Source organism: Otolemur garnettii, unplaced genomic scaffold (genome assembly GCF_000181295.1).
Source record: "Otolemur garnettii isolate 467f Iridium unplaced genomic scaffold, OtoGar3 scaffold00005, whole genome shotgun sequence".
Lineage (NCBI taxonomy): Eukaryota > Metazoa > Chordata > Mammalia > Primates > Galagidae > Otolemur > Otolemur garnettii.
The window spans coordinates 21,079,187-21,102,930 of NW_003852400.1; the positions used below are offsets into that span (position 1 = coordinate 21,079,187).

Here is a 23,744-nt window from a genome sequence, read left to right on the forward strand (position 1 = left end):
ATTGGGTTAAAGTACACATTTAAAATTTACCATCTTTATCATTGTTATGTGCGTAGTTCAGTGGTAATAAATACATTTGTATTACTTTTTCCCTTAATTCTATATATGAACCACTATCTATTTAATTATGTACAACATCCTTTAAGTGTGGAGGATTATTTGTCATCTGAGCCTACAAAAGAACTTTTCTTTCTTATTTATCTAATACCACCATCAATATTGCTAATACCAATAATAACTATGATGATGGCAATAATAATGGTATCAAATGTCTGCCTAATTTATCGCAGTTTCTAATATGTTTACTGAACTGTGGTGCATCTATAAAGAATACACACATGGCTTACTCTTAAATAATAATAATAATAATTGTAGTAGTCGTAGTAACGATTTTCTGAAGTATATTTGGGAGTATACTCTGGGAATCCAGTTTAGGTCTATCTATGTCTGAATGATTTATTTTCACTAACATCTGCCGTGATGAAGGCATATACAGGATGGCCATAAAGTTTTAAACTGCACACAAACTTTATGGCCACCTTGTATAATAGTTTCTAATTTAAATATACAATTATCTATATTCATCTAAAGATGATAAGGGACTTTAAAATATTCAAGTTGTTTCTTGTAAATTTTCTAATATTTTGTTTTCTGGTCTAGTTGTGCATCACAAACCCTAAAGACAAGCAATGTTTAAATTAGGTTTTTCAGAGACATCCTCTGATGCATTGTTTATTTCTTATTTTTACACATGTTAACAAGTCTTCAAAATTTATTATTTCAGCCACATCGTGGTGAATAGAGTACTAAGATATTTCCTAATCAATCGCGTTCTTCCTAACAAAACAGAAAATCCAAACTGTAGGATGAAGACAGTAGAAAAGCGTAAGTGGCTGGAGATACCATGCCAGAGCATAGAAGTTGGTCAGAAGTCTCATGAAAGAACAATGGAGTAAGTACCTCAGACCTCCAACTTAAAGAAATGACACCAATTTTAGGAACCTTCTCGTGTACAATAGAAGTCATTCCTGAAAATATCAAATTAATATTTTAAGTGCTCCATTACTATCAAATGAATGTCTACATCAGCCTATTTTGCCATAGATAGAGCAGTCAAGCGTAGAGACACAGCCTCAGCATCTTAGAAGATAATTGCAGTTAATTAACATTGCTTGGTTTGTAAGGGCAAAGGATGGACACTGCCCAGTGGGCCATCTTCTTCCAGAGATTCTCCTTAATTTTGGTTGAGTGAGTCAAGGCCAGGAGAAACATTCAGGACTTACTTTCCTTCTCTGGCCAACCACTATCATGCCTTCACTCATTTCTTTCCTCTTCTAGCAAAATCCATTTGTGATTTAGCTCCTAATTAGGCAGGGTGCATCTAGACTTGTGGCTATGGCCTCCAAATATTAGAGTGGGGATAAAAGCAGGTCAATACTTGACGGAGAGCTATCCATGATAGAAGATTTATTACACTATCAGTATACTTATGGGCTCACAGGACTGTCCTGTTTTGAGAAGGCGGCATATTTGCTTTGAAAATGATGTAAATCCATCTTGTTCTCCTCAAAGATAGGATTAGAAAGCATAGGTTAACTCATGGCATTTTTTGTGCTACTTTATGACTCCTAACTTGTATGTCTTTTGTAACCTGTAGAATTTCTACCTTCACTTTTGCAGAATTTGCCATTTATTTCAGTCACTTAAAGGAGAAAGGGAAAAGCAGATGTTGTAAATGTACTTACCTGAAAAGCACAAAAATCCCCAGGGAAATCACCAAGGTGAAAATCGACACAGAATGACCCACAATAGCCAAGTAGTACAGAGCATACGCATTCTGGAACAAAGGAGAAGTTAAACAAATGAATAAATATTTAGAAGAGGGAAAATAGTTTACATTTCTAAATATAAGTGTAAATCAACAATTTTTTTCCAGTTTTAAAAAATCTACTAAAATTATAAAAAATATTTCAGAGAGTGAAATTATTTTCACCTTTACTCATATTATTTTATGAAAATAAGTTGACCTATTGACTTATTTCCAAAGAATAAAGATTCCTTGAGATGAAAAGAATAGCATTCAAAAACATGATTCAGAAGTAATTTTAAATGTGTTAAAAATTATCATCTCTAGCCCAGTAGGCAATCCAGGAGGGTTTTTTAACAAGTTGGGTCTTTTTACAGACAGTGGATATGTCTACCTTGAAGAACTGGCACAATAGTAATCTATTTTCTCACTGTCCTGACGTTCAGCAGTAGGAATATGCAGAGGTAGCAGAGAGTGTGGCAGTAGGTTTCTGGGCCTTTGTTTAACCCAGGATTAAAACTGTATCATTAGTATTTAGTTGGTTGAAGAAGCCCAAACCTTTCTCCTTGATAGACATTTGTTAATTTTTCCCCCACAACCTCAGTTGGTTTGATTTCTTCTCTCATGGTATTCTGTTACTTGACTCACAAGAATATCTTCCTCTATAAAATGTATAAATCATAACATCTTCTTCCTAACCATCATATCTTTCCTTTTTTTTTTAATGAAATAATTTGCCTGTATAGAAAGGAGAGACTGATCCAATCATCCATCTCTATCTTCTCTTTCCTTTCTTTCGATCACTGCCTCCGTTCCTTTCTCTCTCTTTGCCTCTCTTTCTCTCTCATGCTATTTTAACTCTAGCTTTTGGAATTTAGTATTACTTAGTCAATTTTGTCATTTGCAATTGAAGTAGATTTGAATCTGTCGGGATAGGGATTTTATTTTCAGTTGCTGTTTTTTCTTAATGAAGCATAATTTGCGTATTATTTTGAAGTAGAATTTTTGTCTCTTGACTTCTGGTCTAAGTCCTATACTTTCTTGGGTCTTGGTACAAATGGAAATGTAGCGTGGAAAAGTTGAAAGTTGAATTATTTCTGTAAGTTCTTTGACTTCCGAGGATGATAAATGCGCCATTTATGTATCCTTGAACATTTTAGGTCTTGTCAATTGCCTTATGAAGCGTCTGGGATTGAAGCACTAATTCTGCTAAAATGCTTTCAAATTGGGCAAAGCCTGTTGTTTGGCTGCACACACAATATTGCTGTCCTGAAAGAAACAGTCTCTTTCTAGGCCTTAGAATTTTGAAATGAACTAATCAGCCTTTCTTAAATTATGCCTGTTGTACCATATGACCAGGCTTGACGTACTGTTTGGCATTTTCTTTGTTGATATCTCTCCTAACAGCACTTTTTTTCTTTATGGGTCATGATAATAAAGATGAAATGGGTGCTTTATAACTAGAGTTGATAAAATCCTCAGAGAGCTTTCCTGGGTGGGAGCCAGGAATTAAAAAAAAAAAAAAGACACTCACCTCCTGTCATTTTCCTAGGACTTTATATTCTGGCTATTTTTCTAACTTTACCACTAGACAAAATCAGGAGTGGCATCTTCTAAATGTTCTTCCTTCTAAATAGTTCAGTATATGGAATACTTTTGCTACTTAAAATACCATATTTAATTCATCCATTGCCCCACCCTCTGTTCGTATTTTTTCTTTAATCTTTGAACACTTTGTTGTGAACAACATTTCATACAATTTAATTCTTATTCTTTCAGTTGCTTTCAGTGTATTTCTTTTCTGGAAAACTATTTCTTCTTCTGAAATAGAGTTGTCTAAATGTGCAACAGTTCATAATTTAGTTGCAATCCCTGTGTCATTCTCAAGGCTGAGAAGTTCTGTTTTTTTTTTTTTTAAATAAATTCTATGTTCTTTTTTCTCTTTTCCAATTTTTTGGACCATTTTATTTGGAAATTTTTGGAGAAAGTTACTATAGTAGGTGCCTAGAGAAGAGCATTTCTCTTGAAGTTTTTTATTTCCTTCTGAGATGTGACCAGAGTGTGTGAGGGGGCCAAACATGGCATCACTGAGAATTGCCTATTTGGACTTGCACAGTTACAGTAATGTAGTTAGCATTGGTATCTATTTGTTCTGTGACATCATAATCAACACTCAGGATATTCCTTTCTCACTTAAGGAATTTAAATATGAAATTAAATATTAAAATGACACCATTTACTTATATTTATTAAGTAGATAAGCTCTCTACTAGGGTAGACATGCATGTGACTCTCAGGGTTCACTAAGCAATTTGTAAAGAGGTATTAGCTTTGGTCCCCTGAGCCCTGCTTATGGTGAGGTGTCCTTCGACTCAACTAGTTTTTAAGTTAGCTATTCACTTTGTTTGTTTTGTTGTTATTTGCTTTGTTTCTAATACAAGGAAAGTGTTCTATACTACTAAAGCTTCTGAAGAAAGCTTTGATGTGCTTTGAACATCCAACTTAGTAATTATTTAGTATACTGGCTTATCTTGGAAGGAAATAATAGGTTTATGTTGCAGTTAGCAGGGTTGCTCAGAAATGTCCTCTACAGCTGAGTGTTGACCAACTGTTTCTCCCAGTTCTGTGGGGTGATCTTTCAGATTTCTGATGTGTTGGAAGAAGAGAGAGTAACTTTTTTTTGCACACACCCCCTTAACTTAAAAAAGAGTTTCTAAGCAGAGATCACATTAAAAAAACTAACAGCTAGTAAGATGCAATTACTAATGACTAACCTCTAAATATAATCTAAACAGCCATCTTTGTATCAGTGGGCTGAGAAGCCCTGCTATGGCTTCCTCTAATGCCTGATAGTAAAACTAAGGTCATAGTCAACACAGAGAAGGCAACAATTGGATTGTGTGACTTGTAGAAAAATTTGTAATTTTGTAGCTCCTCTAGGAAAATAGAGAAGCTAAAGATTCCCTTGAAGGGCTTCCCAGTTTCTGGAATCCCATGGTTGGCTCTATGGGCACTCTTTCCTCTGCCATAAATGGCCCAATTCCATGTGCGCAAGGAATGCCCACTGACCCTGAGTGCCAACCAAGAACTGAAATGTTTATTTTTCTAAAGCCATCCACTTCATATAGTTCCTAGAATATATGGGCCATTGTCTGATTTCTTTCCATAAAATATGTTGGTTTCTCTGTAGCAGATATGTGGTAGTTATGCATCTATTTCCACGTACAAACAATGATGTTCTTCCTCCATACTGAAAAGCAAAATAGAACCTACCTGCAGTTTCTCAGAAGTGAAAGCGTTGCACAGAGTGTAGTTGGACCAGGTTCGGTTGTTCTCAGGATGTCTAAACCAAAAACCTTTCTCATCACACCATTTTGTAACCTTTTCTGTTAGTGAAACACAGGAATTTTATTAATACCTTAAAATCTCAAGAAGAAAAAATAATAAATTTAAGGCTTACAAGCCATTCCCCATGTTAATGACTTTATCAAAACTGAATGTGACTATAAATCCTGTCTACAAACAGGAAGCAGACAGTAAGAAGGGAAATGAAGGTTGAAAAGCTGCTGGGATTGAGCCAGGATTTAAATCCAAAAACTTGGGTTTGTATCAGACCCCACAGTGCTACCTACGCTCAACCTCACATTTTTTAAACAGACATTAAACTATGGATTATCGAGGAACACTGTGAGAGAACAACATGACCATACCTTTCTTCATTTACATGCAATATTTTCATATCAGGTTGACTGTATAACATTGTAGCTTTTGTGGATTAAGTGGGAAAATGTTCCCAATTTCAAATGTTTAAATTCAAGAGAACAAAGAAGTCCAATGCTAAGAGATCTATCAAGGAGTCATTTTTCTGTTTTATTTTGTTTTTCTTCCAAAAAAGATTTCACTTGATCATCTCTCATCATCACACAGAAAATACATTAAGGTTCACAGCTTTAGCCTTTACTATACTCCTTTAAATATCTCTTAGGTGCTAGCGAAATTGCTGACTCAGCTGGATGGGAATAGTAAAGTTCTGCACCTTTGGTAAGGGGCCAGACTCCTTTAACATTAATTTCAACCCGTTGAGGTGGGTATCATTCTTCTCATTTTACATGTAAGGAAACTGAGGCTCAGAGAAGTTAAAGAAATTTCACTTCCACAGATAGCAAGCTAGGCATCAAGTATAGCTATACTTGAGCCCAACGCTATTGCAGGGCTAGGAAGCACTATATTGAACCTCTTACTCCCATGGAAATGTGCTTAGTGGTCAGAGGAAAATGCAACAGCCAAACCCTTAGTGTTAAGACATGGGTGCAGGTGAAAAAATAAGATAAAGGGCATGGCACCTTGAAGTTGGCTTTGGCATTGAAATAAAAGAAAATGCTGGATTGGCCAACCTTCTTTTTGGGATAGATGCTTAGCAAAGTGGAGAAAAAGCCTAGCATCTCACCGTCCCTCTCACCAGCAGCTCAATGATTCTGGGCTTGCTTACTGAGTTTAAGAGATCTGTTTACACACAAAGTTTTCTGTAGGAAAAGAATTGAGTCTCGAGGAACAACCTGCCCAAGTGCCTGCTTTGTGGTTCCCAGTGGTTTCCATCATGCTTATTTTTTAAAATTATTTTTTGCGCGATGGTCAGTGCTAATACTGAGCCTTGGTGTTCTTTTAAATTTTAAATGTTTTTGGCAGTGCCCATGTATCTGTATAAAGTAACATCCCAAACTTGATAGAAATAATAAGTTCCCATAAGAATGACTTAGAATCTCTTTGGTGAAATTTCCACTGAAATATAACAACTATGATAATGAAAATAAAACATTTGATAACTTCCTATGTACCAGATCCTGCATCAAGTGCTCTCTTTTAAAAATAAATGATAAAAATTTTCTTTCTTTTATTTTGCTTACCCATCAATTGGATATGTACCTGAGCTTTAGGGTAAAGCACATGGGTTTGAGAAAAGCAAATTTGACAATCGCAATAATATATATCAAGGAGGGAGATGAGTAAAAAGCAGTCAGAAAGGTGAGATGATATTTATCAAGATATTGGCTCCAGCAGGTGGAACACATTTTAAAACCAGACTATTGTTAGCAAACAACTGAAAATGATTTTTCATTAGAATTTAAATTCACTTTATTATGATACTGGTCTGTAATATTTTAATTTGGTACTGGGACTTCAGAAGGTAACATTCCATAAATGTTCGAGGTTAAATATAATTTGTTCCACTGATCTAAGGAATTATAAATAATGTGTTGGCTACAAGGTAGTTTTACATTCTAACTTCCTAATTGGGCAAGCTAGTAGAAGAAAAACTTATACTGCATTAAATAAAATAGAGATAATGAGTAAGTAAACATTAAAATGAATGCAATTGCCAAATTTAATCTGAGTTATTCATGTATTCTCTCGTTCTCCAAAGCACTTTGCTATGGGTTCATTGTCTCGGAGATCAAAGTGCAAAGATTGGTGTAATATGAAAAGACATTCTACCCGGATATCAGGAGTACTCATCTAATGTGATCTTTGATAATTTCTAGGGAAAACATTTGTGTTGACAAAGACAAAGAGTTGTACTTATGGATAACCCTTTTGTATATAGCTATTTTCTTTTTCATACAGCACAAGGATGTAGATATTAGAATCATGTGCCAATGTTTGGAGGACACTGCCATTGTTTAAAAAAAATACTAAAACAACTTATGATTAAAAAATACTTAGTAGAAATATCACTGGGAGTTGATAATATTGGAAATAACTTTCTATCACTGTTAGTCAATCCGTGAAGAACTAGGGCAAAAATCCTTTTATCTTTGTCGGTTTTTAACTGATGTTCATTTTTCGTTGTATGACTGAAACACATGATTTAAACTGCAAGTTACATATTTGATTGTATACTTACTTCCACAGTGCTTCTGGTCATTTAAAGTGGATGAACAAAGTTTCAAGCAAAAGACTTTTTTACTAACCTGTTAGAAGCATTGCTGCTTTACATAAATCTGTTACGAAGTTAAATAGAAAAATTTGAAACTAAATTTGCTGAGAGCGCCACTTGACAAAACCTATTTCGAGTTTCACTATTGAACACAAAACGATGTCTGAAAAGGGTTAGCACTATCGGCACAGAAAAATGGATGCTGAAAATTTGTCAATGAGTTTGCTAATGCTCTTAGTTGATGACGACCATACCAAGCATACTTGGGATTTAAAAAACAGAAAGTGGTTTATAATGGCAACATTTCATCTTTGTTAGATTGTCAGAGAACCATTTTGTAAAAATCAAAATGAATATATTTTGGTTTTAACGACCCTGTGTAGCCATGTATGGGGACGCACGCTGTATGCAGAAGAGAGGTGTTCATTCTGAAGAAGCTATTTCATTTAACAGATAATGGTAGAGGAAATACTACCATTTTTTGGTTTGTTTTAATTAAAGTCTGGATGTAGACATTTCTTGATAACTGTTGCAGCTATCAAGAATTTGTCCTTCTTCACCAGGCAAATCTTTTAATATTCGAAAAAAGGATTATATTTACTCTGAGTACTGCCTTTCCAAGCCAAACACTCCCGGTGACTTGCTCCACACACCTTGTCGTCCCCTCACAGCCTGGAGACTTTCTGCATGTGCTTTAAAATTGACATTTCTCTATAAAGTACACTTGGTATGGACTGACCCCCCAAAATACAGCATGCTTCTCTCACTTTGGATTCACATGGAGGAATTTTTACAGAGTTTCAGGCCTTAACCCTAGAGATTCAAGTTCTATTGATCTGGAGAGGGGTCAAACATCAGCATGTTTTAAAAGCTCACCAATTCCAAAGAGTTATCAAGAAAATCACTACCTTAACCTGTGTTTGGACTACCCTGGCCCTGTGCCATTAACTTTAATAATTTGACTCCAAGTGCAGGGCTATAAATTCTCCCTCGTTAAATTTTGTTTTTTACACTCTAGCATTTTCCTTCCCACCGTCAGCCTCTTTTGAATCCCAATGAAGTTCTGCATTCTTCCACTATGGGTCTCTTTTTCACCAAGCACCTTTCCCAAATGAAAACTTTTGGCATTTCATTAATGAGTTTTGTGCACCATGAAGATGTAGCTTTAGGTCAGTAATAAAATCCTAAGTAATTTAAGTCTGACAAATATAGATATTTTTAAGATGTGCTTTTAAAGTGGATTTATTTCCCAGCTGAGAGGGTTCTATCTAAAAATCAGGCTGAAAAGATGGATCAATGCCTGAAAATCTGTTTTGCTGATCAAATCTTTGTGTTTTAGTCAATATTTATAGCCGCTTTGGCAAGAGCTCACTGCTGCTTTGGAAGTGGCCTCGTAGCCTCAATTGCAGAGCAGCTCTTCATGCCAATCAAGTTACCTCTAATGTATTTGTCAAATCAAGATTAATGAAGCATCATTTATTGGGAAGAGTCAATCAAGGCCTAAAGGATTAGCATCATGTGGCATTTAGTTACAGTTTCCAGGAATGTAGGTTTGAGTTAAGGCTGTACACAAACCCCTTTCTTTATTTACATCCCCACTTTGTCATCAAAATATGACTTTCCAGAAGTGACACAACATTCACAAATACCAATGCGCACAAATGACCAGTTCAAAAATAAGGATAACTTGAAGTATCTGTACAATTGCACAACATTTCAATTAAGGAAATGTTTCAGAATGTGCTAAAATGTGGAGTATAATTAAGTGGATACATTTTGTATCTGATTTTCTTTCTAGAACCATCAAAACGCTAGAAGCTTCATAGCAAAAACATAAAATGAAAACAAATACCCTACCTGTTGGATCAAAGTCCGGAAAATAATCAGGGCACAGCTGATAGGACATCACTCCAGCCGGGGTGTCATCCCAGCACAGCCATCCGTCCCAGGTGCGGTTGCAGTATGGACCTGGCCATTTAGAGAGAAATTAATTTTAAAGCCATGTGGATGAACTGAAGGAGAAGATTGATCTTCGATGTAGTTGAACCTATTAGTCCAGTCATGATCATCCACATTTCAAATGAGCCAAAGTCATTTATTTTGAAAATAAAGTTTCAAATAGCCTTCACATATCTGTGGTCTGATTATCTCAATGGATGACAGGCAGGGTTCTGGCCTTTGTACAAGGTTTTTGATAATTGAGCTTATCAAAAAGCAAGGAGTCCAAAGACTGTTTACCATTTATTTATTTATAATGAGAACATAAATCTCATCATAGAGAGAACATATCTCAGATTGGGTGTTAATCAAATGAGTTTTGAGGCATGTCAAGTTTTTACTTTCTGAAATTTTATCTTTCTTTAAAATATCCAACCAGGAAGTCAGATTTCTATTAGTAGGCTTTGTGGTTCTTATAAGAAATGTGAAAATTTCCACAATTATCAGCATAAGGATGTGAAGAGCAGTTATAGGGTAGAGTATAGAGTAGAAAAGCCTTACTTGAACAAAATCCATGACACTGATTAATTTTTTAAAATCTTGAGATAAATTTTAAGAATGAGTATATTCTCAAAGAATCAATTTCGCCAAGTTTATCAGCTTGTGGCACCTAACCAATCTTTTCTTTAAGTTATTTATTTATGTGGAAACAATGAAATCTCCAGGAATTGATAAGAGAGAACTAAATTTTCTGTGGGGGAATTTGCCTTTGGCAGTATGGTCCTCCTAACTAAATGTTCTATTTGGTAGTTCAGGTGTAAAGTAGACAATTAAGATATAATCAAAAGTTGACAAAAATTGTGGAATTCTGAGTGGTATTGAATAGTGCACAGATAATTGTGTAACTCTTATTCTGGAAATTTCCACTTGGATGTGAATGTTGAAAATAACAGCAGCAGCAGGGGCAATAGTAACCAAATAAAGGTATTACCTCTACCGACACCAGTGGAATCCACATTTGTGTTTGAAAACATACACAGCATATGCTTGGAATCTTTTTTTTCAAAAGCTTTCCGTTGACATATTTTTCAGAAATGGTACTGAGGAATGCTTGTGAAGGTTTTTGCAATTTCACCTTTGGTTAAAAGATTGCCTTCAAAAACCTGTATTGGCTTTAGAACATATCATTCTAATAACCATTAACTTTCAAAGGGGTGAACTTGGATACTTCACCCCTTAATCCAAAGGTTATGCAATTATTCCAAATTCTTGTTAGATATGCACTTGCAGCGAGTTAATGAAAAACAGTGCTATTACTATAGAATTACACTTTGTTGCTGACTAAAATAATGCCGTTTTGATCATGTTAGGTATTCATCAACATTGGCTTCAAGGGTTCTCTTGCTGTTTTCAAAAATTAAATCTGCCCTAAAACATGAAGATTTACTTCTATAAAGTTTTTCAAAAGAATGAGTCTCAGGCTTTGAAGGAAATTCTCAATTTTCTTTTAAAGTAATGACCAGAAGTTCAACATCCTAATAGTATAGTCTAAGAAACTGCACTCACTTGGGTCTTTGAAAATATCAGTTTTGTGTTTTTATTTTCTCATTCGTTTCAGAGAAATCTGGTCAAGAGTTGCAACTCAGGCCTGTCTAGTTCTTGAGAAACACTGAAACTACTGCAGATAGAAGAATAATGTGGATCAACTACAAATTAAAACTTTATTTGAAAGCAAAGCATGTGTTGAAGCAGCATATTTAACCATTTTTTTTTAACCTACCAATAGGCTTGTCATAGGAAGCATAACATTGTATAAGCTCTCATTGAATTTTTTTTTCCAAATGTTTTAGGGGACAGGGAAGAGAATTTAAATGAAAGTTGCTAAGATTGGCCATCATATCCCTCCATTTGGTTTCCTCTGGGCCCCCTGCAGCTGATAGAATATGCCTAGCCTTGAAAATATTGGGGCAGCAACATAAAGCATTCTAGAAAAGATAATAGATAAACAAAGTCTGTAGAGAAGATATCCTTTTCTAATTCTCCTGGCAACTGGGGTAGAAAGGAAGAAGGAACGGCATTGGTTTGCCAGCCGATTGTCAGTGAGGGGAAGATAGTGCCTAATTAATCCAAGCAAGACAGGGTTTTGACAGGTTCCACCTCAGGCAGATTCTCTGCCCACCGTTTTCTAACTCCCTTTTCTGTCATTTTCCTCTCCCCTCCTTCACTTAGTCCTGCATTGTTCCAGCCTGTCAGGTGTGAATACTGAGTTATTGCAGGAATTTTGTCATGAGGGCAGATGTTAGTCAAACAGCAGTCAGATGAACTTGAGCAAAGAAATTAATGCATATTCACTGTATAAAATATACAAACATGGATGCCATGGTGTGAAAACTGCTGGCATAGTAAATCAAAATTACTCAACACGTATTGACTCATGAAAGAAAATAAGTATTTAATGATGTTTCAAACGTATGTTCATTGTTAGCGGTTCTCGACCTGGGGGTCGTGACCTCTTTTTAACAATGAAAATACACTGTGGCATTAGGAAGGTTGAGAACCACTGATCTCTCTCCTTCTCTTTACCTTTTTCTTGGTATGGAGCCAACTGCTGCATTCGCTCATAGCATCTGTACTGGGCATCCATCAGCTTCTTCCGTCCCACGGCGTACAGATACGGCTCAGGCTCTTCTGTTGGCTCGGTCTCATTCGAAGTGGAGGGAAGAACCGGGGTTGGGTGCTGCATTAAGAAAAAAAAAACAACCCAGTTACTTATGGAGAGTAGGGATGGGTGAGCACATAAATAAATCAAAATGTTAGAAAATATTTATTTTTCCTTCTATAAGCAATACTTATTCATGGTCCCCAGGAAATTTTTTTTTTTTTTGCTTTATAGCTAAAAAGTGTGTTTATATTTCACTTGCAAAGTCGACCTACACATATATATTTTTATTAGTTTTCATTCACTATTGAAAATGGATAGCAGCCACACACATTCACACACCTCCTTAACAGCTAGTATTGTTTTAATTTTATGAACGTGGTCAAGTTCAGAAGCAAACAAAGTAAATAATTCGATTTCCAAAAAATATCAATTTTGCCCTACTCCTAAAAATCATAAATTATGTTATGAAAAAACTACAACATTTCTCTTTGTTTATCGAATTCTTTCAGCTACATTTTGTTTGTGCTGGGATTGGATACAGCACCAGAAATTTGCCCCGTTTATTCCATAGAACAAATTAAATATGTTTTCTGCCTCTGATAATTGACCTTAATCTCTTTAAATTGGCTTTGTTAACAGATGACATATACAGGCAATTAATTTTCGCTGATGAAAATCAATGTAATTCTTACATATTTCTCTCTGCACATTTATATATTTAGATACAGGTTGACCTTAGTGTAGTTTCAGCTAAGCACCATCACTCTCACAGGTCTCTGTTTATCCAAGTTGATGTGTGTGTGTGTCTGTGTTTGTGTGTGAAGAGATCACTGGCTGTCACACTGTCTTTTCTAACGTGTATTTATATACACTTTAATTTCTTTTGTGGCTATGACCAGTGTTTTTAGTGGTGCTCATTTCTGTTTTTTTTAAAATATCTGCTTTGCATAAAGATTTTTTTTCTCGTTGTTTTTTGGAGAAGACCTACCAACTGAAGCCTGCATGGACTGTCCTTCTTCTTCAGTTAGGAATATAGCTTGATTGCTCTCTACCACACCAGCTGAAACAGTTTCATCTGGCCTATTCCGGTCTGCATAATTATCAGTGGTCCCAAGTGTATTGATGACAGGAGTGGTGTGGGCCTCTTCTGGGTGTCCCAGTCTCTAAACAAAACTCATCCCCTTTAAGGTGACGTGCACACCTCAGCTGATCAGGGTGCGTTCTCACCATTTCCAAGCGCATGTCACTGTGTATGTCCTAGGTGATAGCACATCACTGGATGTTGAGATGTATAGCACAGAATACATGAAAATTCAGAGCTTGCAGAGCGCATGGAGCAAATGCAGTAAGACACCAGGGAAAATGTGAATTGGACTTTGAGTAAATATAGTGTTTGAAGAGGGAAAGGAATGCACACAAGTCTGGAAGTTGGAAATGGCCAGCATGAGACAGTGTGAGGAAACTGTCCTGTCTGAGGGAAACACATTCAAGGTAATAAATGGGGTCACAAAGCGTCAGGTAACACAGAGCTTTGAGAACCAAAGTGCAACCTGCCAAAGTAAAATAAATCTGAGACTTCTTTGGTCACTTTGAGCAGGTTAGAAACCTTTCTAGGTCTACGTTTAAATGAGAATAGTACTAGTTATAGTAATAATAATTAATAATAACAATAATAATATCTATCCTATATGGATGTTGTGAGAGCAAACAAGAAAACAAATGAAAGTGTGAAAGACTCAATATACCTTAGCTAATATTACTAAAACATGATAATAAAATAAGTATATTTTGTAGATTTTTGGTCAGTGAAGGCTGTGAAAGGAGAATTTTAGTAAAATACACAGGGCAGATATCAGAGGTCCACAACTGTAATCTGTGGACCCTACATAACTGAAAAAAAGTGGTAGTTCCCTGAAAAGGGAAGGTTTTGGAAAACAAGAACATTGAAAGGGGAAAGAAGACAAGTTCTCTTTGTGGATTTCTTTTGGAGACTCCAGTAAGACATCGGAGTAGAAATTGCTTGCAAAGAGGGTGTGTATTTATCACCATCACAACATTCCTGTTATAAGTATAAGTGGACATCTGTTGTAAATAAAGCTGATATTACTCTTTAAATATTGAGGTTATTTCTAATTGTAATGCCTCCTGAATTTATGATGAAGAGAAATTAATGAACCCACAGAAGTGATTAAAAATGTGCAAATCCTTTACCAATGTAGCTGAACACAATTTTGTTGACGTGCAACTCTTTCCCACTTGTTTGCAGATCAGTCAGCAAATATTTATTAAACTCAAAGAGCTATTGTATAAGATGCTGAGGCTACAGTACGGAATAAAATAAGTGTGAAGCCTGCTCTCATGGAGCTTACAGTCTAGCAAGAAACACCAATGCTATAAAATAATATTTTCTTGACACCAGAAATTGTGAACAATAAAGAATTATCAATCATAAAATTCTCAGGTATTTTATTAAAAATTGGAACATAGTTAGTGAAACTTAATAAAAAAAAGGATTTTGAAGAAAGTCCACATTGAAGCTCCTTTTTGTATTTCATTACCCTGCATTTGTATGAATGTGTGTTTGTGTTTTGTAAATTCAGCTGATTATCATGTAATCATTAAAGCAAGGAAGGGTCATGGTGCCCTCACAATAGATATTGTTCAGTTCGTGCATTTATTTTAGATTCTTCATCTGTGTCTCTGTTCTTACAATCTTCGGTAGACATGAGAATTATCATTTGACATATTAATTTGTAGGCTATTTTCTCACCATCTTCAAATCTAATTAGAAGATGGAGTATGATGTCATATACAAATCTTATCTGATATTATCTTATCTTATATAATACTAAATATTTTAGATGTTAGGAACTATTTTGCTTAAGGTTGACTTTCTTTCCACAAGTAACATTCTGAATTCTGTTTTTGTATGGATGACAACCAACTAATGAATATTCCCGCAGTATTTGGAAATTCATGGAGGCCATGGGGAAATGGTAGGTCCAACAATATCAAGTGGAAAATCTTACATTTGTATTTTAAATTACATCCTCATTTTGTTTAATGCAGTTCAAACAGGAATAACCATGGAGACAGGACTATCTGAGTAACAGTAGGTACAGTTCATGCCGATGACTGTAGCTTCATCTTACCAGTCCTGCAATATTGAAACAAACTCCAGTGAATTACTTTGAAGCCTTGTTCAGTAGAGATTGTTTCAACACTGAAGGAATGAGAAATTAGAACTTCTGTTGTTAGATGTGCTGCAATAATCCCCAAACAGTTCCTGGTCAGGTTCGTATTCAAGCAAGATGAAATTTTCCCAGTGGTAGATGCATATCTCAATTACTTTCTTCCTAAAAATAACATACACATTGGGGCATTTCTTAAAAACAAAAACCAAAAAACAAGCAAACAAATAACCGTTTCGTTGTTCTGTGTAGCAGATTAGCTGCCGTACATGTGATGTCACTTCTAAAGATTCAAGTAAATGGCGCCACACATACGGCTACCAAGCTGCCACCAACAGCAGTTGTCAGCAGCCAAACATCTCTGGTTCTTTCAGCCACTATGTACTTTGAGTGTCTTCCACATGGAAGGCTATGTTCTAGGTTCTAGGCAAATATCAGTAAATAGGACTGGCAATAACCCTGCCCTAATAGAGCTTACATTCTGGAAGATTTTATCTATAATAACCATGAAGTGCAGAGAGAACAATTTGAAATGGCCATATGTTTAGGCAATTCCTACTTTGAAGTAAGAAAATCAACTTATTTGGAGGTTACAGGTAGTTTCTAGAAGTACAGAGATAGAATAGTTATGGAGCTGTTCTGTCTGTATCTTTGAGAGATGGGCCCTCTCTGCAATAGTTCAAGTCCACTGAATGTATGGATCCATGCGATTGGGCTCAAGGGAGAGCTTACTTGATTGCCAAAGGCAGAACCAAGAATATGAATCCAGAATCCCTCAATGTAACCAACATGATTTCCATGCCACCATCCTTAATATTGACAATATATGTGTTAAAATTATTTGTGTTTTTCAGTAAAATATTAGAACTGGTTATTACAGGTAGGATCAGATGCTTGGTTGGTGTTCTTTGCACTGTCTACTTATGCAATAAATAAACAATAAAATGTCTACATATATCACACATTTAAGGCAAATAAGTAATCATAGCTAAGTAAACAGGTTCTCTCAGAAGAGCCCAGTTTTTCTGTTGATCTTTGTTGTTGTTGCTGCTGTTATTGCCCTCCTCCTATCATTTCTGAGAGCCTACTGTGTACCAGCCACTATTCTAAGGTCAAATGTATTGCTTCTGGGAAAGGCAAGGAAGTAAATGGGTGATTTTGGTTAGTGGAAAGAAGCTGATGGAAGATGGTGGCCCAAATTGATACTTTAAAGACCATGTGGAAATCAAGTTGGTAGAATCCCATAAAGAGTTTCTTTTTCACAGTAATGTCTCACCTAAAAAGTGATGTTTTGGATCAATTAAGAAAGTATCATTAAAAAAATTACTTTTTCACAGAGGAGTATCAATGTGGAACATAGTGAATGTTTTGAAGGAAATTGATAGATCAAATTTCGTTTCATGGACAAATTCTTCAAATCAAATATATATCATACAGACAGAAAAGCATATTTCTTTTTGTCATAGAAAAGAGAGCATAAAGCTGTTTAAGTGCTTTGTTTAGTTATGTTTGCTGATAAAGAGATGCCCATAGACTGTAAAATATTTCTGTGGATGGCTCCTGCAAAATATGCAATTTTTCAATATTTAAATTGAAGAATATATTAGATAAATGTTTTGAATAAAGTGGCCTACTTCAATATACCAAAAATTATCTGTAGTCTTTATAGTAAAAAAGGTAATTAGATAGATTCAAACTATTTTGTTAGTGTTTAGTGGTTCCTCTAGTTTTCTTCTAGTATGTCTAATATAATTACATGCTTTATGAAACAAAATTACTTGGAACTAGTCATGTAGGATTTAATTTGAGCTATGAAAATTAACAATATCAATTCATGAATAATATATGACAACATTTCTGCATCTATAAAAGACCTTATTAAGCCTGGTCATTTGCAGACAAATTAAAATGTTCCATAAGATTCTGCAATTTTCTTGTGTGTGTTTTTATTATATTTCCAGTGGCATGAAGTAACTCACATTTGAAAATAGTAGATTGCTTTTTGAAAATTATACTACTATTTATCCACAGAAATATTTAACAGGTTAAAATAATACATAACAGTCTGACATAATAAAATAAACTATTCTCATTATTTAAATAAGTGCGAAAGAGTTGCATTGACAATCATTCCCATAAAATCATTTCTTTGATGTGTAACTTTACAAAATAAAAATGTTCTTATAAATTAAATGACATGTATGGAACACTAGTCTATATTTTCTTGAATAATGTAAAGAGAAACAGTGTAGGCAGACTTGTAGGCCTCTCTCTGGATATTCACGATCAATGGAAATCTTGGAACCCTGTATAAGCTTTGCTTATTTTCTTGAATAATGTAAAGAGAAACAGTGTAGGCAGACTTGTAGGCCTCTCTCTGGATATTCATGATCAATGGAAATCTTGGAACCCTGTATAAGCTTTGCTTGGGGTCAGTGTGACAGTATGAGATACTGTATGATGTTTATAGCCAGCTGGGATTCATTGGTGAATGTAATTCTGGTGTGGTAAGAAAAGGAGCAAGACAACTTCAAAATGATTTATGTGAAGTTTTCTCCTCTCCCTTTCATGTGCTGTTGAAGCTGATGCGATGGTGGGTTAAGAATGTTGACATAAATAAATAGGCATGAATAGTGTTTTCTAAGATGATTACATTACCAGATACTTGTTAATTTCTTTAGGAATAAAACAATATAAAATAAATAAAACAATATAAAATACATAAATTGAACATGATCTGAAAGGCTGGAAAGTTTTGAACGTGACAGCGGTATATAAGACTTCGAGATTCTTAGTTTGTGATGAAAAATACATTTGAAATCAATAACAAGGCTGATGGAAAGAGTTTTGATGTTTTAAAACCATTAAACAGCCCAGAAAATATGATTCAAATATACATGTCAAACATGAAATCCATTTTATCTGAGAATGTTATTAACCTATTATGTTAATTTCTAAGATAATATGAAGATATCTCTAGTTCATGCTAAAACTTTGTCAAGAAACAAAGCTCACATTTTTGGATAAACCATAACACTAAATTATTGAAATTATTAAGCTTTGTCAACAAAATATTAAAAAAAAAAGAAAGGTCTTGAGGAACTTAGTTTTGGCTTCTGGAGCACCATGCCTGCCCTTGCAAAAATGCCAGTTCAAGCACACTCAGAACATTCCTCCTTATTCAGCATTCTTAATTAGCATGGCTTAGAACAATTTTGTGTTACTTACATTTAGAAGAATGAACAGTGTAAGGAGTCGACGTGTGAATCTGAACCCCATTTTGATTTTTGAAGATCTATCTTTGTCCTAGAAAAATATAAAAGTAACATACTTCAATTAATATATTGCTAATATAGACTATAGGCTTTCCATTTCTATTTGACTGGAAGGGGATCAATATCCCAGGACAACCTGGATAAAATACATGTAAGTAAGAAGAGGAAGCTTCCGATGCAAACGCAGCTGCATGTTCCACTGCACCTGCTGTCACCCATATTGTTGTTCCTAAGTTCCTCACACTAAGAAACTCTAGAGCTACCTTTGCATATCAGGACTAAGATAAATAAATCCCAAGGAATCAAGAAAAATCCACATTGGCTTCAATTAACTTGTGTCATCAACAGAACTCCTAAAAATTGCAATGGACATGTCTACCAAGACACTTCCTAGACATGAACAAATAACATCTATAATATGTGAAAGATTAACAGTTATGCCCTCTAGGTAATCTAAAGCCAGCTCTAAGAGCATTCTTATTTGGAGCTTTGAGTATTTTCCTTTCCTATAAATATTTCTTCAAGCTTCGAGTTGCTAGTAAGAATAAAATTCTTCCACAGCAATGAGTGAGTACATCATCTAACAGTGCACTATTCTCAGTCATAAGAGGAAGAGTCAGAACAGGCTGCTGTGTTGAAAATAACAAACGGCTTTCATGGCTCTGTAGATAATTTTAGATGAGGAAAGATAATAAAGGGATGAACATGTGAATGCATATGTGTTTCTTTTCATCCATGGGTTCTGTGTGAAAATTACATTTTAACCAGGGGTGAGCGGTTATGATTGTAACTGAATGGGTAATGATTGGCTCTTAACACTGCATATGCATTGTATCATGTACAGATTTTACATATTCTGCCAGATATAAATTACAACCTGCCATGTATGCCTAATATGTTTGCTCCCAAAAGAGTAAGTTCTAATCAATCTACAGATAGGTATTATGGGAAATTGAGATTGTACAGTATAATTTTGAAATGTTTTCTTATATGCTGATCATTGAATTGATCCTACTGTATTAATTAATTAATCCTATTGATCCTACCCATGAATTGTCCTATTCGCTGTTTCAGATTTTCTTCAGGTCCACTCAGTACATTAAACACACGCACATGCATATATTAAGCACTGTGGCATTGCAAGTGATGGAAATTTGGGTGAACTGGACTAGATAAGCTCCATTATATGAAACCAAGCCTCTAGGTGTGGGGAGTAGGTATGAATGATACAAGATATGCCAAAATAAGTAAAATGCAGACTGGGTAAAAATTTCAATAGAACTGTGAAAATACAGGACTTCATAGAGAGCCATATAATTTTTTGATTAATAGGACAGGAAGGATTTATATTTTCAGATATCATTTGAAAATGGAGGAGGATTTTACAAAGCAAAGACTAGTAGGCAGAGAAACCAGATTAAAACAAGGTATGGAGATAAGAAAATTTAGGGTAACTAAACAATAATGAACACAATAATTTAGCTGGAGCATAGAGACTCTTTAAAAGCAGAAATAAGGCTGGAAAAGTATATTTTTGGCGCTTCTGAAATTTATTACCCAACTACCCTTTTGGCACTTTGTAGATCCTTCATGTATTTCCAACTACATATGTGTGTATCCTAACAAGCTTCTCTGATGCTAAACTCTTTTCAGATAGGAATTATTTTTTAAATATCTGTATACCTTTGGTACATCACACAATTACTTACACATGCTTATTACTATTGATAGTGATAGTGGTTTGTGATTTATGAATGAAATGGAACAGAACTCTATGATTTTTTACAACTATATCCTCTCCATGCCACCACATTAGCGAATCTGAATGCATTATTTTCCCTCTTCAATTTCTTTCATTTTCCATATCAGTGACTCACACAATTACCCATGAATTGTCCTATTGAGAGTCTAGGGATCATTCTTTGATCCCAGGCACTTCTTTAGCTCCCACATCTAGTCTCCAGGATGCTGTGATTTCATCTGCATTTTGGTGTTTTTTTAAACATGTCCACCCCCTTCTCAACTTGGTGCAGTTTGGTTACCATCTTTCTAACCAGGGTCCTGGCAACAGGCCTGGTGTTCTAAGTGGAAACTAGACCAGTTTCTCTGTCTCATGTCTTGATCCCGCTAACTCATTTGCTATAGGAAAGTGAGTAGACTGTCCTTCTCCTTCAGCAATTCCCTGCAAACTTTAAGGAAATGTATAAAACCATTGGCAAGGAATATAATGCAAGCCCTCCTATAGAAACAAGTACCAATATAATCATGAAGAGAAATAAAAAAGGAGAAATTAAAGCTGCCTCTTAGATTTCTTGCTTGGTTAATAACAGATATGGAAGAAATTGAGGAAAGGAAAGTGGGTAGAGGCAGGACTTCTAATTTGTGCTCCCCCCCCCCCTTTATATTGAGAATATTACCTCCTGAGTATCCTGGGTAAGCCTTATTTCTTGGTATGAAAGGCAGAGCTTTTGAAATGTACGCACAGTTGTGAAACTGACACAGTTTTCTTTACATCTGCTCTTTTAAAAGGAAATCATAGACATACATTAAATCCTTCAAGGTCTGCTGCTCATGATAGTTCTGCACTTTAGCCTCTGAGAGAAGTAGGATGCATTGAACACTGCAGGTGTCAGTATTAGCAGCCAGCTCTCTTCTTAACATGAAAGTCCTGCTCATTAATTCTACATGCAAGACTTCAGCCTGGCAAGAAGGCAGCTTCTTTAGGAAGGGAGTGTGTGGTCATTAGGCAGTTAATTGGCTTGTACTACCTATGTCATAGTTGATGTCAGTTGATACTTCAAAATGTAGAAGCCACTCAGTTTGACTAAATAGCATCATTGAAATGAAGAGCATGGGGAGGTTTGTCCCCTTTAAGGTGAATGGAGCTGCACAGTCATCTTGCTGTAGGAGAGGGAGAGCCCCACAGTTTCAAAGCCTCAGATGTTGCTTTTACAATGGCACCACCACCAAAATGAATAAAAAGAGTGTGAAGGCGAATCTGAGAGTGAACATCTGGAAATGACAGAGAGGGTTTAGACAAGAAACAAAGTCCTTTCTTTTTGCCTATGAATTGAGAAAGTATATAATTTTAGAGACTTATGTTATTTTTAAACTTAACAAATGCCTCCTGTCCAAATTTGGAGTAGGTCTCTGCTGCACTGAGCCTGCCTCTAGTCAGAAAATTTGACCTGCAAATGCTCTGGGTGAATCAGTGTCTCATAGGCATGACTCTTTGGACAAAGCACTTTATGGTAATTCCTAATGGGGGAGGGAAATATAGGTAGACTGTGAAGAATGAAGGGGCTCTGTCAATTTGAGAGAGAAATAAAAAGGCAAAAAGGAGTAGAATCAGAATGGAGAATAAGTCACCTTTCATAAGATTATTAAAAGGAAGGAGGAAAAAGAATGAGAAAAGAGAGTTCATGAGAAAATCCAGAATGAATTAAGAGAGGCCGACGTGTTAGTTGAAGAGTTGATTAAAAAACAGAAGGAAATGATGACTAGATTGTAGGGTAGAATCTAGTTCAAACGAAAGATTTCAAATAGGCTGGATTCTCCTTGCCAATTCACTTTTTTTCAGTTGATTCATTGTAATTGCACATATGTGATTATTTGATTATACAGCATATATATGTGTATGTGTATAATAATCAAATTGCCAGTTCCTTTTTTGAAATTATGTATATAAAAATGATATAGTGCATAAATCAGTGTTTACTTGTTTATTTATTTTTTGAGACAGAGTCTCACTCTGTGTCCCCAGGCTAGATTGCCGTAGCATCATAGCTCACAGCACCCTCAGATTCTTGGGCTCAAGCCATCCTCCCTCCTCAGCCTCCTAAGTAACTGGAACTACAGGTGCTTACCCACTGAAATACTGGGCTAGTTTTTCTATTTTTAGTAGAGATGGGGCTTTTGATGTGCTCAGGCTGGTCTTAAACTCCTGAGCTAAGGTGATTTTCCTGCCTCCACCTCCCAAGAGTGCTGAGATTAAAGGCCTGAGTCACTGCGCCTCACCATAAAATCAAGGTTTAAGTAACCACAGAGTTAATGTGGAATAGTAAAGAAATAATGTTTTTGTGATTTGGTTGGGGCTATTGATGGGATAATAATTAAGTAGCATACACTGTCAAAATTCGGGCTATTTCAGGATGTGTCTGGGAGTATCTAGGTAACTTAGGTCCATGGGTCATCACATTCATATTTTTCCAATGTCTGATCCATAGTCCTAGGACATTTCCTTGTATTTCCTCACTGCCCGCTAGTGGTGCTGTGCATTCACTGATAGGAGTTAAAAAAGACAAGGTTGAAATAAGAGCTAGAATTTACACAGTCACTGAGCTGAAATGGGATAGTTGAGGTGACTAAGAGTTAGCCTAAACAGGATCTTCAGCTTTTTCTAACGGGAGCAATAGCTGCTTCAAGTACAATCTGACTCTAACATAAGTTCACAGAGTCTTTGCTGTTGCTAATTGGCAGGTCTTTCTGGGACCTGAACTAACTGCTGCCAGGTAGGTGACAAGCAACAGGGCTCTTCCCTTCGTTTCTTTTAAGCCCAGGTAAGTTCTGACATACTATGCAAAGATATAATTGGAACCTCTTTTTTTTATCCAAGAATTTTACCCTTTATTCTGATTGACTGATACATAAGAATATATGGTAGTCTTTGGCCAAATTAAAACATATTAAAATGGACTCATTTGGGGGCAGATGGGAAAGGGAGGCTCTAGTGGGAAGGAAGGGAGGTGCTAAAATGGGCTGAACACACCCTAAGAGCCAGGCAGTGTATACATTACATTGTCCTCATATTAAAGGCAGATGTGCTTTATCTCGATATTTATGTAAGGAAACAAAGGGTCACAGAAGTAATGTGACCAACATCTCAAGTCAGTAAGTGTCAGAGATAGAATCTGCAAATATTGCTACTTTACAATCT

The 23,744-nt window shown here is 35.7% G+C and overlaps 1 protein-coding gene across 1 annotated transcript in view; it reads right to left on the reverse strand.

Annotated features, from left to right (window-relative positions):
* CALCR (calcitonin receptor) overlaps positions 1-18,846 on the reverse strand; it is a 53,161-nt gene extending 34,315 nt beyond the window's left edge. Inside the window, exons 1-5 of the mRNA XM_003782672.2 lie at positions 18,762-18,846; positions 12,264-12,417; positions 9,600-9,710; positions 5,081-5,193; positions 1,746-1,837 (exon numbers count right to left, since the gene is read on the reverse strand). Coding sequence (XP_003782720.1) covers positions 1,746-1,837; positions 5,081-5,193; positions 9,600-9,710; positions 12,264-12,417; positions 18,762-18,812 — 521 coding nt within the window. The 5' untranslated portion in view covers positions 18,813-18,846. The remainder of the gene's footprint in view (positions 1-1,745; positions 1,838-5,080; positions 5,194-9,599; positions 9,711-12,263; positions 12,418-18,761) is intronic.
* Positions 18,847-23,744: the final 4,898 nt, after the last annotated feature.